General features: G+C 29.6%; 1 protein-coding gene across 1 annotated transcript in view; it reads left to right on the top strand.

The window, feature by feature from the left end:
• Nucleotides 1–16550, top strand: part of LOC100166034 (nephrin-like) — a 511552-nt gene that overhangs the window by 372371 nt on the left and 122631 nt on the right. Inside the window, exon 4 of the mRNA XM_029490057.1 lies at nt 1810–1923. Coding sequence (XP_029345917.1) covers nt 1810–1923 — 114 coding nt within the window. The remainder of the gene's footprint in view (nt 1–1809; nt 1924–16550) is intronic.

The following is a 16550-nucleotide window of genomic DNA, read 5'->3' as shown; positions in this document are numbered from 1 at the left end:
TTTTTTTTGTTTTTTTTTTTTCCGTTAGATTTATTCTCGCGCGTAACTTTGTAAACTACTGTTATCGGTCGGCCATATATTATATACACATCACCGTTGACCACACACACACACACACACAAGATGCCACCACGTACAATCGTCTTTTAAAAAATAAAAATAAAACTTATATTCTCCGTCGAATTCGACACGAGAATTTATATCACGTCATGCACGTATACACTGTTCGTTTAAATCTAGTATAGATCGTCGTTAATGTTTAAACACACGGACGCTGTGAGATTTCTCGGGAACTGCACGCGCTATATCGTCTCATATACGCTCCCGAAATACCAAATAAAGCATAATTTACAATGTGCACTATGCATAATTTAGGTGTATATTACTATGTATTGGATGTTTTGATGTTATGGCATCGTGCTATCTATTATAATCAGATGTAATATAAAGTACCTACGCGTCGTATATAGTACCATCGTCGACAATAGTCTTATTTAGGAAAACGTATAACTATACAATCTCCCATGCAATAGATAGGTATATGGATACATAATATCATATTATTGTATACCAGAGTCATAAGCCACCATTAATTTGTATTTGTCAGTATTATCTCGAAATGTTAATCTTGAAACAATTTTTAACGGGAAAACGCCCGAAGGCTATACAGAAATATACAGTCATAAACATTAATAATATGAAACCAGATGTCTGCACGGGACATCCGATACCCTGGAAAATAATTGTATCATCTGCAGACACTAAATTTAATATTATAAAAAAAAAATTCAAATTTAAACTGCGCCATTTTACTGAAATCAATATTTTTACGGTTACAATTAAATATGTTGAACATTTCAAAAGGAAACAAATATTATTATTATTATTATTATTATACTGCGCAGATAAGATATATGATATTTCTCAAACAAAAACAAAATGGTATTCTTTCAACTGATTCCGTAACATTTACGATCGTGATAAAAATGAGTCTGTGATTTACATACGATAAAACTCAGTATTAAAAAAGTTTTGATTTCACTCTCTTAACTTTGATTTCAAAAGAACAAATGGCCCAGAAAGTTGTCTGTTACCAAACATTGAACGCCACGATCGGATTAAAACGAGAATCCCAAGTAGTTTTCAATGTTATATAGAATCGCCGTCTGGCATAATATTATGCAAATATTAAAATTAATTTATAAATTGACATTTTCTTGTTTCTTTTTTATTTTCAAAATGTCTTATACATTGTATTATATAATATATTTAAGTAAATATACGTGTATAAATACCTGCATCCCGATCATCGAATTTTATAGTATGGAACGCTCATATTGTGTATACATTCTAATAAAAAATTGTAACACCCCAACGTGCTGCCATATCGAGTCTACTAATATTTCTTTCAACGATTTTTCATGGACTATTTTATTAGCTTAACCTGCAAATATCAGTCATAATATGCCGCTGGTATCCACGTTATACCGAGTTCACTTTTTATGTTAACGTTATCGAATATTGCGCAGATAAGTTCTATAGTTTATTTCACGAGAATATTAAAAATGGCAGCATACTAGGGTGGTAGGGTTTCCCAATGTGCGTTCAATATTATACAGTTCAGTGATCCCCCGGTCGATGTCATACGTTTCGTATTTGGATCGAAATTACCGACGAAAATTCGATGATGATGAACGATAGACGTGTTCAGTCACTATGGGCTTGGGGTTGAATTTACACGGCACAAGTACTTACTAATTAATTATGATGTTATTAACGGTCTGCATGTTGCAAATTTTATGTTTACAGTGCCCCCGGACCGGCTGAGCGTGCTGAACGAAAAAGGCGATCACATACCGCATTACATACTTGGGCCGTACAAGGAAGGTGTAACGGTCGATATCACGTGCATCGCAAGCGGAGGTAATTAATTATAATATTTACAATCGATAATATTATGCATAAACGGTCGTACGAAACAATAAAATAATAATAATTACCCGATTAACTACTCGTTTACGTTTGTCCGACACTGCTACTGGACAGAAACGAGTGTTAAAGAAATCTTGCGAACAATAAAAATACCGTCTCTCCCGTAATTGAAATGTTCGTGTGAGTTCAATAATAATACCTATAAAATTAATTATAATCGATATGCAAGGCTGGGAATTAACGAGGCAAAGACTTAAGTTGATATTTTTAACTAAATTACATGACGAGTTACTTATTTTTTTTAGAAGTAACTTCTGATTTAAAATATATTCCATTAAATTAATTTAAAAAAAAAATTGATTGTTGGAACCATAAAATATAATTGATGAATAAAATAAGTAATACATAATATTTTATAATAATAGTTATAATAATATTGCATATTATCAGAATATATAATTATAAACAGAAAAGTGATAAGGGTAACTGTATCATTGCAAAAAAAAAATATATTTACTATGCATCCTATACTCATATTTTGTATTAATCTATATTACAATTGATAACAATACTAACTTTCTCATTATTATATTTTTATTAATTGATAGAATTACAACCTAGTTGAATAATATATGATATTATATATTATTTTACGGTAGGTAAATAATTGTGTTCTAATACTTAATTTGGTAATTATATTTTAGTATAGTTGTAGACAATTAGGTAAATAAATATATAAAATAATTGTTTCATCATTGATTAAAGTAATAGAGTATAGAGTACTTACAGAAATTAACTGTAATACATACATTTGTTTAAAACTTTAAGTCGTAAGACCTTTGTTTAACTTAACAGTCATAAAAACCTATGTTATTTCATTGCCTTAAAGAAGGTATAATTTTTAATTGTACATGAAAAAAGTAACTGATCATTAACGAATTTAAGTTATTTTTATTTTCTAGATAACTTGTAACTTGTACAAGTTTAAAAATAAAGAAAAGTAACTTTAAACCAAAACTACATTTTTCTATATTAACACAACTTAAATAGTTAAATAAATAAACTTACCCAGCCTTATAAATATGGTATATACGGTTGTACGAAAGAATAAAATAATTACACTATGAACTTACGTACACGTTGTCAGACAAAATAGCTGCTGACCTGCAAAACTTGTGTGAGAGAAATCTTTCGGGCGATAAAAATATCGTCTCTCCCGTAATAGAAGTTTACGTACGAGTTCAATGATAACAATAATAACAATAATATTATGATCGTTTCAAATCAATAGTTATATTCTGCATACGCGTTTCTGTTACGATCGTGTGACAAAAACATAGTACGATAAAAAGTGTAGCTTATATGTTTACCTATATTGGTCGGGAGCTGCATCCCATCGGTAGTTGTTGTATTTTTTAACGGCCGAGGGGGCTAAAAATATTAATTATTGTATTCACAAGGGCTCACGGGGAGACACGAACCCTTCTCGTAAAAAATGTAGCCATACGCATATCGAAAAAATATATATTTTTAAAAACCTAAGCCCTAGGGAATACTTTTCCTCTCATAACCGTCACTGTGCTTTTACAATAGTGTGCAAATTTTTATAAAACATATTAATTAACATAAATAATATGTAAAAAAAAACTTAATCATCTCACAAATGCGTAGGTACATAATATAGAAGTATATAACTGTATGAATAATGTTTCATATAATATTTTAACGAATTTCTTAATTTGATGTTAACTGTGCGCATTAAATAAGCAACTACTATAATTATAGTGTCTATATGATAATATTATTGTTTTTGTTTTAATATTTCTTATTTTTGGTGATCAAAGGTCAAAGATAAAACAGTCCTCACGTAAATATATTACCTAACTACGAGGGTGACAGCGATACCTAATTCCATACCTAATATTATTCTTTTGTTTTTCTAATGCATTATCGACAATTTATTAGTTTACGTTGTTTTACTTTGTTGGACATCGTAGTAGACTCGTGAATGTGTACAAATCAGAACAATTATTTCGGCTATTACGTGACTGTTCGTGATGAATGCGTTTACTAGGCATGTTCACAAGACTAGGCGCGGGGGGTTAAGATCCTTTTAGAATTTTATTTTTTTAATAACATTTAATTTCATATACACATAACGCACGTTCCATTGTGCTGGCCTATGAATGTATACAGTTTAATATTATTGTTTATTAACCTCCCTCTATTCCCCCCACGTGAGAAATATTTTATTTAATGTTTTTTTCGTACGTGCCCAGCCGTCACAAAGTGGTTGTGTACGTTCACACCGACGAAATATTATAAAGTGAGCACCAATGAAAACTGGTACGACGGCAATCTCATTAGACTAATCAAATAAATTAAAATTAACATATATATAATATATATTTATACCACCAACGAACACATTGGACGCGTAACGCAATTCAGTCGTAAATTCCGCGCACGTAAGTCGACGTCATCGTCGCCAGGTCCCAAATAATTAAGAGCAACGTGTTTTTATAATTACATGTTATAATAAAAATAGTTATTATTATAATTATTATTAACCGTCCCATTCTGACGAATACCAAAAAAAATAAGTAAATAAATAAAACCTTATTTTTCAATAACTTGTGGTGCTGCTATCGGTCGGCACGATTTTTGACATTTAAAAATATTTTATACCTACGTTTTCATAATATTATAAAATTTATTTTTTATATCTTTTATCAGCTGTCAGTGTGTACTACGATATTATATATACAGTCGAGTCGAGATAACTCGAACCTTGATAAGTCAAAAATCTCCAAAATTAAAATGGTTTTTCATGCCTCTGAAATATTTATAAGTTGTTTTTGAGTAGCCTATGTAAGTCGAAATATTTTTAAGTCAAATGTATTTTTATTCCTTTGAAATACATGTCACAGAGACTCAACTGCATAGTGCATATATTTTTATATTATAATGAGAACGCGGAACTTTCTGAACTCGATTTTAAATACAACTGTTAATTTATGTAGCAATAAATTCGTAGTTATTATATTTAAAACGTAAAATATCGTACTTGCTGTAAATCATGTCTTAGGAAGTAATCGGTTCAATTAGTTTTATTTTATCAGCTTACTCTGTATTTTTACCCAATACAATTCAGGCCGCATATTGCTTAATATACTGCACTCGAAAACTAATTTGTGAATACCTACCTCCTTGCGGCCATAGATACATGCATTAGTTCGTATTATTGAAGTTTCAGATCTATACGGTCAACATTCCTAATTTGCACTAAGTGCTGTTATAGTTTCGACGCTAATATTATTACCCTTATTATTAGAATTATAGATCTATTCTCTGATGGTGACGGAAATTATGATCAGCTATTGAATTTACTGGCCGTTTCCATCGTATAGTTGTCTAACAAAATACAATCGTCGATATTCATTTATTTTTTTTTCATATCTGGCCTTTTCAATCATTGGTTTTCAAAGTTCAAACTGTCTTTTCAGCTAATCCACTGCTCTTAGTATAATTAGAACTTGATAAAGTTAGACAAACTTAGATTAAAGTCTCAATCAGTTGCAAAATGTTTGAACTGCGTGAACTTCCCACCACCGCAAGAATAATTTTCAAACACTCTCTATTTCTTGGAGTACAGCGGAATCCACTGACTATACTATTGTCATTAGCTCTATAACTGACTAGCTCCTTTTGTTTTTCAAAATCTAATCCACTACAATAAGATGAATATTATACGCTTGATTTTTAAATTATTCACACTGACTTTTTCAAGGTCAAATTATACATATTATATAACAATTGACATTAATTGCTAAAATTCGTCTTCGTCATAACATTACTAAACTGTGTAAAATTCATATAAATATTGAAACCGCGACTATATAATACAAACCAGATGATTTTATTTTTAAGAGCAAAAATTGTTTTGGAAATCATTAATTTTTATTAAAAAATTCTATAGTTTATTTATAATACAGTTACTAGTTCTAAACAATTACTAAAACAATATATAGTTATAGTGTTAAAAATGAGTAATTAAAAAATGTTAAAAGTTCATGGATTCTTAAAAAAATAAAAAAATAAATTTAATATTAATTTGTTTTTGCATATATCTACTATGTCGTTATAAGTCTTTAGAATTTTATATAATAAATTATTGTTAAAAAAAAAAAAACAATAATTAATTATAAATTATTTAAATATAATTGAATAGAACATTTATTACCCCAATAAATAACAAATATTATGCTTAGGTAAATAAGTATTGTTAATTACATCATTCTCTACAGTTACTGAAAGCGTATTCAGTCGTTATAGACATGCTAATTTTAGCGTATTCATACGTCTTACTCACTTATAATATCATAGTTCTTTGATGTATTAAGCTGTACTCATTCGTTAACTACCAGGAAAGGACCTTTAATAGTGAATTGTGATGTACCTACTCGAGTAGAATATTTCCATTGTATATACTCTAAAACGTTGTGTAACAATAATTTTACTATTTAAGTGCAAAAAAAAGGTAGAAGATCCGGTGTAACCGGAAAATATAACTTTTCGAACGTATTGTACCGAAATTGCCTATTCGATACGCCGTGTTACACTATATTTTGTAAATCATTCTTATTCATCAATTATTATTGTTCATTTGTATCAACAAATAATTTATGCAAATACAATATTACTTATATAATATATATTATAGTATAATACTGCTAAAATTAATCAAATTAATATAGTAGGAGTTTATTACAAAAATATAATTGCATTAGGTATAATATACTATATAATATTATCAATTAAACTAGTTAAATAAAAATAACAAATATAATTTAATAATTCCGATATCAGACTTAGCTGTTATTATTTTAAAGTTGAAGAAATTCTAACAAAATGTTTTTTAATCGTTATGACGATTTTGTGGGACTAACGCCACTACCATAATAATACAATTCAGCAAATTCGTTTTTAATAACATAATTATTATAATATCTGCAAACCTGAATTCGTTTGTTTTATTACAGATTAGATAGGTATACATGTAATTTGAAAGTCAGTAACACCGCCATAGTTTATTATGTCAACCAAGAACATTTAATTATTGCTATATTTAAATTCATTGAAAATCCAACCATAAAAAATTCTGTTGAAACATTGTTTAATTCATCTAGGTACGACAAATTCTAAAATTCTACGAATGTAAATTAAATAATGTTCGTTTTGTTGCAACACAAATAATATTATTGTTTGCATATCATAATCTGAGTACAATAAGGCCAAGCACTTGGTACATTTTATTTTATTGGAAAAATCAAATATTATACATATAGTCACTGTAGATGGAGCCAAACGTAATAAAAAATCAAACATGCCGACTATAAATAAATATTATTAATATTACTATTCTTCGGCGGGTTTGTGTAAGGGTAAAACTGTTTTTTAAGTTCGTTTTAATGGCTATAAATACTAGCTTATTATGTGCTTAGTATGGGAATTATATTATTCATTATATTATACTTATTTAGTGAGGTAGATTTTATAAAATAATAAATATTGATATTGCAGTAAAATCGGCAATATTTTGTTTGTAAAAAAATAACGATGTATAGGATATTGGAAGTAATTAAATATTATAATATTACATTTTTCCAAAGCTGGGTATTATCATTTAATAAATTTAAATGTATCTTAATTTCAACTTCCTGACTTTACTTAATAGTTTTGATGGTTTAATAAACAGTCAACTTTAACTTTAATGCTAATTTACCTCTACAACTCTACGAAAACCTTAAGTTTTTTATTTTTTAAATATTGCCTATTGAACTAATTTTGAGCTAGTTTTTTTTTGTTCCGTTTGCAATAATTATATAATTGTATAGTATTGTAGAATGTGGAATATAAAAATATATAATGGAGTATAATGTAAATACAATCTACATGTGAAAGGTATATTTTCCGATTGACTTTGCAGACAAAAATGATTCGCCTAAATTAACTTAGCACAGGACTCGCGCGTCATTGGCTCTTATGAATGTTATTTCGCTTGACCGGAACAATGTCCTGTTGCGTGCATAATATACACACCCCCATGTGGTGTGTGTGTGTGTGTGTGTGTGTGTGTGTGTGTGTGTGTGTGTGTGTGTGTGTGTGTGTGTGTGTGTGTGTGTGTGTGTGTGTGTGTGTGTGTGTGTGTGTGTGTGTGTGTGTGTGTGTGTGTGTGTGTGTGTGTGTGTGTATGTGTGCAGAACTCTGGGACCATCCATGCACGCTCCGTAGCCAAACAAATCTGTTTCCGGTCGGATAATGTCACGGGGTCGTTCAATTTTTTTTATAAGCTCTCCAGTACCTAATCGGATATAACGACTATATCACGATGATGGCTTTTGAGTGTCAACGTATTGAGCGCATAATATACTATTTTTTCTCTCGGGGTGACTCAGTAGATTATAATGAAAGTAATTAATTTACGGATTTTTGTACGCGTTGGTATATTTTATCAATAATTACGCAGCTTAATAGGCCTGATTCATTGATTTTTGTTAGCTCAGAACTCTGTTGGTATGACTGTTAACTGATTTAAAATATTGAACACTAAAATTTAGATTGTATTAAATTACAGTACAATAATTTTAATTTCATAAAACTTGTATGACATGTTTAGAGTTTTCATTAGGTAAGATATTTTTGTTATAATTGATCAATGCAGGCTGATATGATAGGAACTACTTGGAATATCCAAAGAACTGCAATCAAAGATTAATTTTGCACTGATATCATACCCATAAATACATAGTTGTCATATTTACTTCGATAACATAATATACTAAATAATTGCAAAGCGCAAAGGTGAATCCCATTTTAATAACGTAGGATAATATTAAATAGCGGTATGTTAAAATGTTTGCCGAGTAGTCGTGTATCCAATTCTATTTTCATGGGACTCATTAACTAAAACTAACAATTTATTTACAAATTGTCTCTGTTTTTTTCAAGGCCATTTAGGCCCTTTGCCAATTCCACGATATTCCATCGACTGTTATTTGATTCCCATTTCGTGATGGTTTGTATGAGTTGGCCCACTATCTACCTCATGGCCGTAAAATATCATGTCCAGGCCACTATTTAATCTCTGGTCCTTAAGTGTGTACACTATATTGAATAGAACATTAAGTTGTATTTTTGACCTATTTTGTATCCTACTCATTTTTATTTTTTCCCAAATATTCTTCCCAATTTTTTTCTTTTAAAAACCAATAATTTGTTTTCATCCTACTTGGTAGCCCCACGCTTCACAGGCCTAAAGCAATGGTATAACTATATACATTAATATTATTTTTACTATTTTTTATCAATATGATTGTAAATGCAATGTAAGTTTCCCAGACATCGCTCTAGATTTTGTGACAGAAATAATCATCATCAGAAATATCAATAAATATAATTATCGTCAATAAAGCCTTTTCTTGTTATCTTAATGTTATACAATATAAATAGAAGATCGTTTGATTTTAAAATAGAAACATAGGTAATAGTACACAAACAAGCTCTATATAATAAACTATAACTGCCATCACTGATGCCGATCAAATTCTATTTTGACTCATTGAAATAATATTCACACTCATTATCACGTAGCCCCCTCCCCCAACCACCACAACCACCACCACCACCAAACAGTTGGTATTTCATTCGGCGAATTAAATCCATCCACCGACCAACCCCAATGAATGTTATGTATTCACGTGTAAGTAAATTTCATAATATCACATTATAATAATAATAATATATAAACTCAGCATTTTGCCAAACAATCGAATTGACCGCTACCACAACCGCATTATTATACTGCATCTATCAGGCGGCGCACGACGTGCTATATATGTATTACCTATATAGTAATTTCCAAAAACAAACCGACCGATCGGCCTGATAAACGGATCGCGATAAATTATTATATCGGCCTCCGCCGACGTTTCGGAGGTTATATAGGTAATAATAATAGGTACCTACAGCAATAATAATATTATTGAATCACGGGGAATATGATATCCAAATCCGCCGCGGTTGATAAACTGCCGTGTGATATACAGTCCGGTCGCGTCGGCCAGTTATAAATAATCGTATCGAAATCCAACACCCTTCGGCCAGTCATAGCAGACTGGAGGGCTGTTGTTCTATATTATAATATTGATGCAAATACTATTTTATGATATAACATAATATCAACTATACAGGTAGGTACACACGCGATTCTAGGACGAGGCTGATCAACCGGACCCCAACCCGCGATCTAATATCGACGGTGGTATTCTTATTTTTTTTTTTTTTTACACATGTTCGTTGTTCGACTGTTTATTGTGCTAACATGTATTTCCCATAATATTTACGCCACACGGACATAATATTATTGATTTAGGTCATTAACTGATGGTATTGCCGAATAGAAAACGTATTTCATATTAATAGTCTATCACATAATAATTATTTTACAATGCGGCTAACTATATTTAAGTAGGTGCTTAAATATTGCATGCGTACAAAAAAGGTAATGACAAAAGAAATATCGTAAGAACCGTATTTTGTATGTTAAGTTTTACCTAACAAATATAGCATATATCTATATGTGTCAAATAACTTGTCCTGCTTCGTAATCACCTGGCAAGTACCACTGAAGCTATGAGTATATTATGAAATTTGATTAGTAATTTCGTTTTATGATGAAGAGACCCACTAAAAAAAGATTTTTCAAAATTCGAATTTTAAACAGGTTAAACAAGGATTTTGTTTCTGTTTATAAATATGGTTGTCAATGGCTACAGATTATAGTAGTTATTACTAACTACTAAAAATTTAGTAAACCTTAATTAGGTGGTGAATATCTTATTAATAATTTGATAATGGATAAGAACTACTGGATTTGACGCAAAGAAATCCTCAGAGGGACGACAAAATTGGTCGGATTTAGATCCGCATAAATTTATTGAGTTTAACACAGTTTTCGATTAGTTAATTAATTTATAGAACCGGGCATGAACCGAATATCTCTCTATCTATCTACCACAGACATTATTCCATCACTACCTGATACGCAGTTATAATAATATTAACATAAGTACATATTATCGTGCTATAAATAAAAATTTTGACAAACTGTATCTGAATATATCGGATTAACATTTTATTTTTAATTTGTTACGATTATATTGTACAGGTACGCATTTACAATACATTTTCATAGCATTTACATACTACCTACTCACCAGTAATATTTTTATTATTTTATACATATATAACATAAATATATATATATTTGGGGTGGATACACGATAGAACGTTTCCAATCGATTTTTCGTATGGTTTTCGTAGTCATTTTCGTTGTTAACAAAAACATGTTTATGATTCATAGATTTTCCTCGTAGGCAACAAATATCGAGTAGCATGCTATGGATTTTTTTTCCTTTAATTCATAACGAATTATCTATCAAAATTAAAATATTTACACCAATATGAAATACAAATAAAAATAAAATTAATTTTTGTCGATATAATGTTGATTCTGGTTAATTACTAATAAACAAAGGCGTTCAGAAATACATTATAATGGTGTTAGAGTAAATATAAACTACGCGGATTAAGAACAAATCTAGATAAAAAGTATTGGTTTTAAAGAGTTTTTTTCGTTTATTTTTACATAAAGATAATCTTTATAATTATTTTATTATCTTTTTCATCGAACACTTTTTTGGCAAGAAAAGAGTTTCAGGCGATCCAATAGCTATAACTATTGATTGAATATGGAGTTAAGTTGTAATTTGATTTTTTCAGTGGATTACTTATGGGGTATAGAAAAAAGGTGGATACAATTTTGGTAATCGTGATTTACGAAACCATAATTTTTCAAGGAAGGGAAATTTGCCAGTTTCTTCTCATCAATTTTATGATAGTGCAATAATCAATATTACCTAAATTTATGTTTATTTTAATTATATTTATTAATAATTGTTCATACAAATTTCGGGTTTTATTCAATGTTACCATGAAATAAATAATAATAAATAAATAAATAATAACTAACCTTTTTTTAACATAACAAAATTAACACAACATTATCATAATTGAAATTATTTGACATAATACATATATTAGACTAAATTAAAAAAAAAAATTGTTTTAAACATTTGTCTATGGCACACACATTTTTGAGAAAATAAAAGATTTTCTACATTACACATGAAAAACAAAAATATAAATTACTTTTGAAAGAAAAAGTTAACTTGAATAAATATTACGGTGTTATGTGTTTACATAATGTTGGCTTCTAAAATAAAAATCAAGTTTTAATTAAAAATATATTTTCAAAGTTTTGTTTAATTTCATTAAAACTAAAAGTATTCATAAAAAAAATGCATAATTTCAGCTAGTTAAATGTTAATTATAATACAATTACCAATATAAAAAAATTAAACATTCATGGGGAATTCGGTAGTTAAATTTTTACTTTATCAGCCTGAAAATAAGTATTTAGTATTTACGCTGTTTTCTTAAATTTGTTAAATAACTCTTGGCGAACCGATTGTGTTTTTTTTTTATCATGCAAATATTATTGAGTGTGAATACCTATAAGGTACTTACTTGTTTAACGATAGTTACAATAATTTTAACAACGCATAAATCGACGCATTTAAATATTATAGGCAGTATTAATATAACAATATTATGTGCACTGACCAATATCTATCTAGACAACTGTGGGCCGAACATTTATTATATTTTATCACGAGTAATCACACATATTTTCTGTTTTAGTTGTCCATGATAAATAATTGCACTTATTGCACTTATTGCACTATGCTTCGTTTCATGAATTTGTTTCATATTTCAGAACCTTTCATTGTTACGGGGAATAAACCAACAGACGTTTAATAATAATAATAATAATACTTAATGACATTAATAATGAATAATAACTGTTAATACGCTAATATTAGTCTTCATAATAAATTCTAATAATATTAATATGATATATAAAATTATATGTGCATAGAGCTGCATTGTTTCGATTAAATAAAATATAAAACTCTCATTTTTTGACTAAAAAATGTATTTTTCTTTTCGTCTGAGACACAACGAAAAACACACATTATGACATACGAAACATATTAATAAATACGCTTGGCGCACATGTGTATACGTGTCGAGGGTGGTTATTTTATTTTTTTTATATTAATAGCGAAAGAGCCAATTTTGAAATCCAAAATAAAAAATACTTGGTAATAAATAATCACAGGTTTCCAGTGCAAACACGTCAAGTTTTTCGACGAGCATGTCTCTCTGGATATTATTTCGCATTTTTCTTTATTTTTATTATTATTATTCTTAAAACTGTTTTCGAAATCCATAAACCCGTCGGTACTCCTTTGCAGCATCGCTATACGGCCCATCTTCTCACAATGTTATAATATATTATACTTAAAACGTTGTGGAGATTTATAGTACGATTTAGACTTTTTAAAATATAAATTTTATATATTTTATACAAGTAATTACTTTATTGTTTTGCACGTTCAAATATTTCAATGTTTGTATATTCCAGTAGATTGTGTTACTGTTAAATAAAAATGCGCGCCTCCGCTTTAAGAGCTCCCAAACACGCCACTGTTATAATTTAACGAGTTTCGAATACTCACCTTTCAGCATTTCTTTGTCTGTATGCATTATGATCATTTCGTTTTCTCGGAGAATTCTTTCATTGATATTAGAATTCATTTTGTTTGATGACTTACAACAACTATGCAAGTATTCGCATATTGGTAGCTATAAATTTATGAACTCCGTGTAAAAGTTTCGTCATAACTTTTTAGACTACACTGCGCGTCGACGGTCATATAATATTGTACTGATATTGACATTAGAAAATAATGTTTTGTTTTAAGTATTACTCTTAAGAACAATAACAAATTATTGTTTTTTTTACGTCACGATCAACCGAAACCCAATTTGAACAAAATGTGTTATTTTGACAATTTTTATTATATAATTCGTACCTATAAATGGCTCAGGTACGCATGTACTCGTCTTGATGTCTCATAATATTAATTCATGTCGTATAGCTTAGAAAATCACATTGACGTAACTATTTGTCAGTTTTCTGTTCTCGGCCACAGCAAATTTATATTATGTATCGAAATCAGAATCGTTTAAAACCCGAATCCGGCCAGTGACGTACAAGTATTATATGAATCACTACAGTGTCAATATTTCGTGAGAGATTTCAAAGTCTGGTTATATGGCTTACCAGTGTGCGGGTATGGCGTTTAGAGATTTGTACGATACAACTGTCTTGTGATTTGACGGTGGGAGAGGATATAACTATCATGCGCGTGGCCCGCACATCTCAGTTGCCACTTTGAAATGAGAATGATTAGCAAATCGTATAAAATATAAAATATGACTTGGAACTATACATAATATATATTATAATATAAAATATATGAAAATACGATATTTCAAATACGCTAATAGAAAGAGATTTATATTTATTGATAGTTAATTAAAAATTAATATGCATTAGTTTTTAATTAATAATAATTGTTATTTTTGTTCGAATGCAACTTATTTACCAACCTATATTCTCTGCAGTCTTTTAATTTTAATATTTATGAACAAAATAGTTAAAGTGCTGGATGGTTTCTTCAACCGCAAATTAACATGTATTTTTATATACTTGAATAACACTCGTCCTTATTAATGTACCATTCATATGTATATAACATTATATCGTATGATCAAAAACACAAATATTAAAATATATATTAATAAACAAGAACATATAGTATTTAGTTAGACCAAGCAAAAAACAATTACATCTTTTATAATATACATTTTGTTTTTCTTATTTATGCAATTTAGCATATTTTTGGAGCATATTTGATAATTTTTTTTATTAGGAATTAAATATATGCAGATTTTAAGGTTTTTCAGCCATTAAGTCCCTAGTCCTATTATATATTATAACATATCCTGTGGCGTTGTTTTTGCTGTCGAAATTAAGTCTACGGACACTATCATCGCCACTACGGTTTAGTTTTTTTTTTTCACGCTCGTATAATATAATATATTATGGCGATTCTCGGCAAACCGTTTTCCGGGTTACGTCTATGGCGTGGGCAGCCGACGACGACTCTGAATATTCTCTGCCGCCGCATTATTAGACCGCATTGAGCCACTCGAGTCACCGCGGGCGGACGTTTTAACCCAATCCCATCTCGAGTGGGCCGACATTAACCGAGTACGGGAAACGAGAGTAAACGGGTCGGGGACAGAGATACAAATATGGGATAGAGAGAGAGAGAGAGTGAGAAAGACTGAGCAAAAGCGAGAGAGACTGAGAGAGATGAAATGAGTGAATGAGAGAGAAAGAGTGTGAGAGAGCAAATGTGTGTCGAGAGGACCATTACCGTTCGGAACCACCTCAAAAGTCGTCGGGCGTACGAGATTTTTTCCTTTTTTTTTTGTTGATTTATAATTAGAATCATTTTTCATTTCACCACATACGCCGTATTATTATTTTAATTGGCTTGGAATACGGCTCAGTGTTTTTTTTCCCCAAACTGCTGAATTTAAAAAAAATAATAAACGCCCGTAATAAATAAACGAGGACTGCAGTAAATATTTTACATTTATTTTGTAAGTAAACGGAAGAAAGTACATGGCGTATAATAATACGCATTATTAGTTTTTTTTCGTACTTATATTTTTGTTTTCGGGCATAGTTGGCAAATCAATGTTACCGTTTACCTATCAGGCACGTAGTTTTCATATTTGCTTTTATTTCTAATTATAATAATGTGCAAATTTTTGTACACAATAATATTATAGACTCGTAGGTACTTTTCCAAGTACTTTATATAATAAAAGCCTAGAGTGTTTTGCAAAATGTTATAACTTAGTAATTGACTGCTAATACATATATTTTATTCTATTAAAATAATAATAATAACATATGCGTCATTAACATAACATTTTATGTTGTACGATTATCTATCGTTGGGGAGCCCGGATACAATTGTAACAGTTTTCATAAAATTATTTATTTCTACCAAAATTCAAAATCGTTTAATTCTTTTACACTTCCAATTAGTAATGTCAGTTGTTACCTGTTAAAATATGTGTGTATTGAATCTTTATTTCTAAATGTTGTTGAATAAATGTAATAGAAATAGAAAAAAAAATGTTACAACTGTACCCGACTCTTGAGCATTTAGGACTTGGACAAAAATGTATGTCCCTCCAGCGTAGTCCTTACACTCGATTGTCTCCACTGAAGAACTGTCATCCACCAGTCAATAAAACATTATAGGTACTCCTATTTACGCTTTTGTCTATTGAATGTTCCATCGTAAACTATATTTATTGGTATTAAAAAAATAAAAAATGGTCTCACGGATATTTTTAGGTAAAAACGTAAAAAAATAAATGCAATGGCAGATTTTTATTTTTGATTTAATCTAATAAGCTGTTACATATTTATAGGTACACTAAAATTATTTTATGTGCGAATATTACCAAAAGTAATTTATGATAGGCGTAACCACCACCGA

Source organism: Acyrthosiphon pisum, chromosome X (genome assembly GCF_005508785.2).
Source record: "Acyrthosiphon pisum isolate AL4f chromosome X, pea_aphid_22Mar2018_4r6ur, whole genome shotgun sequence".
Taxonomy (NCBI): domain Eukaryota; kingdom Metazoa; phylum Arthropoda; class Insecta; order Hemiptera; family Aphididae; genus Acyrthosiphon; species Acyrthosiphon pisum.
This window is presented reverse-complemented; position numbering and strand designations above follow the sequence as displayed.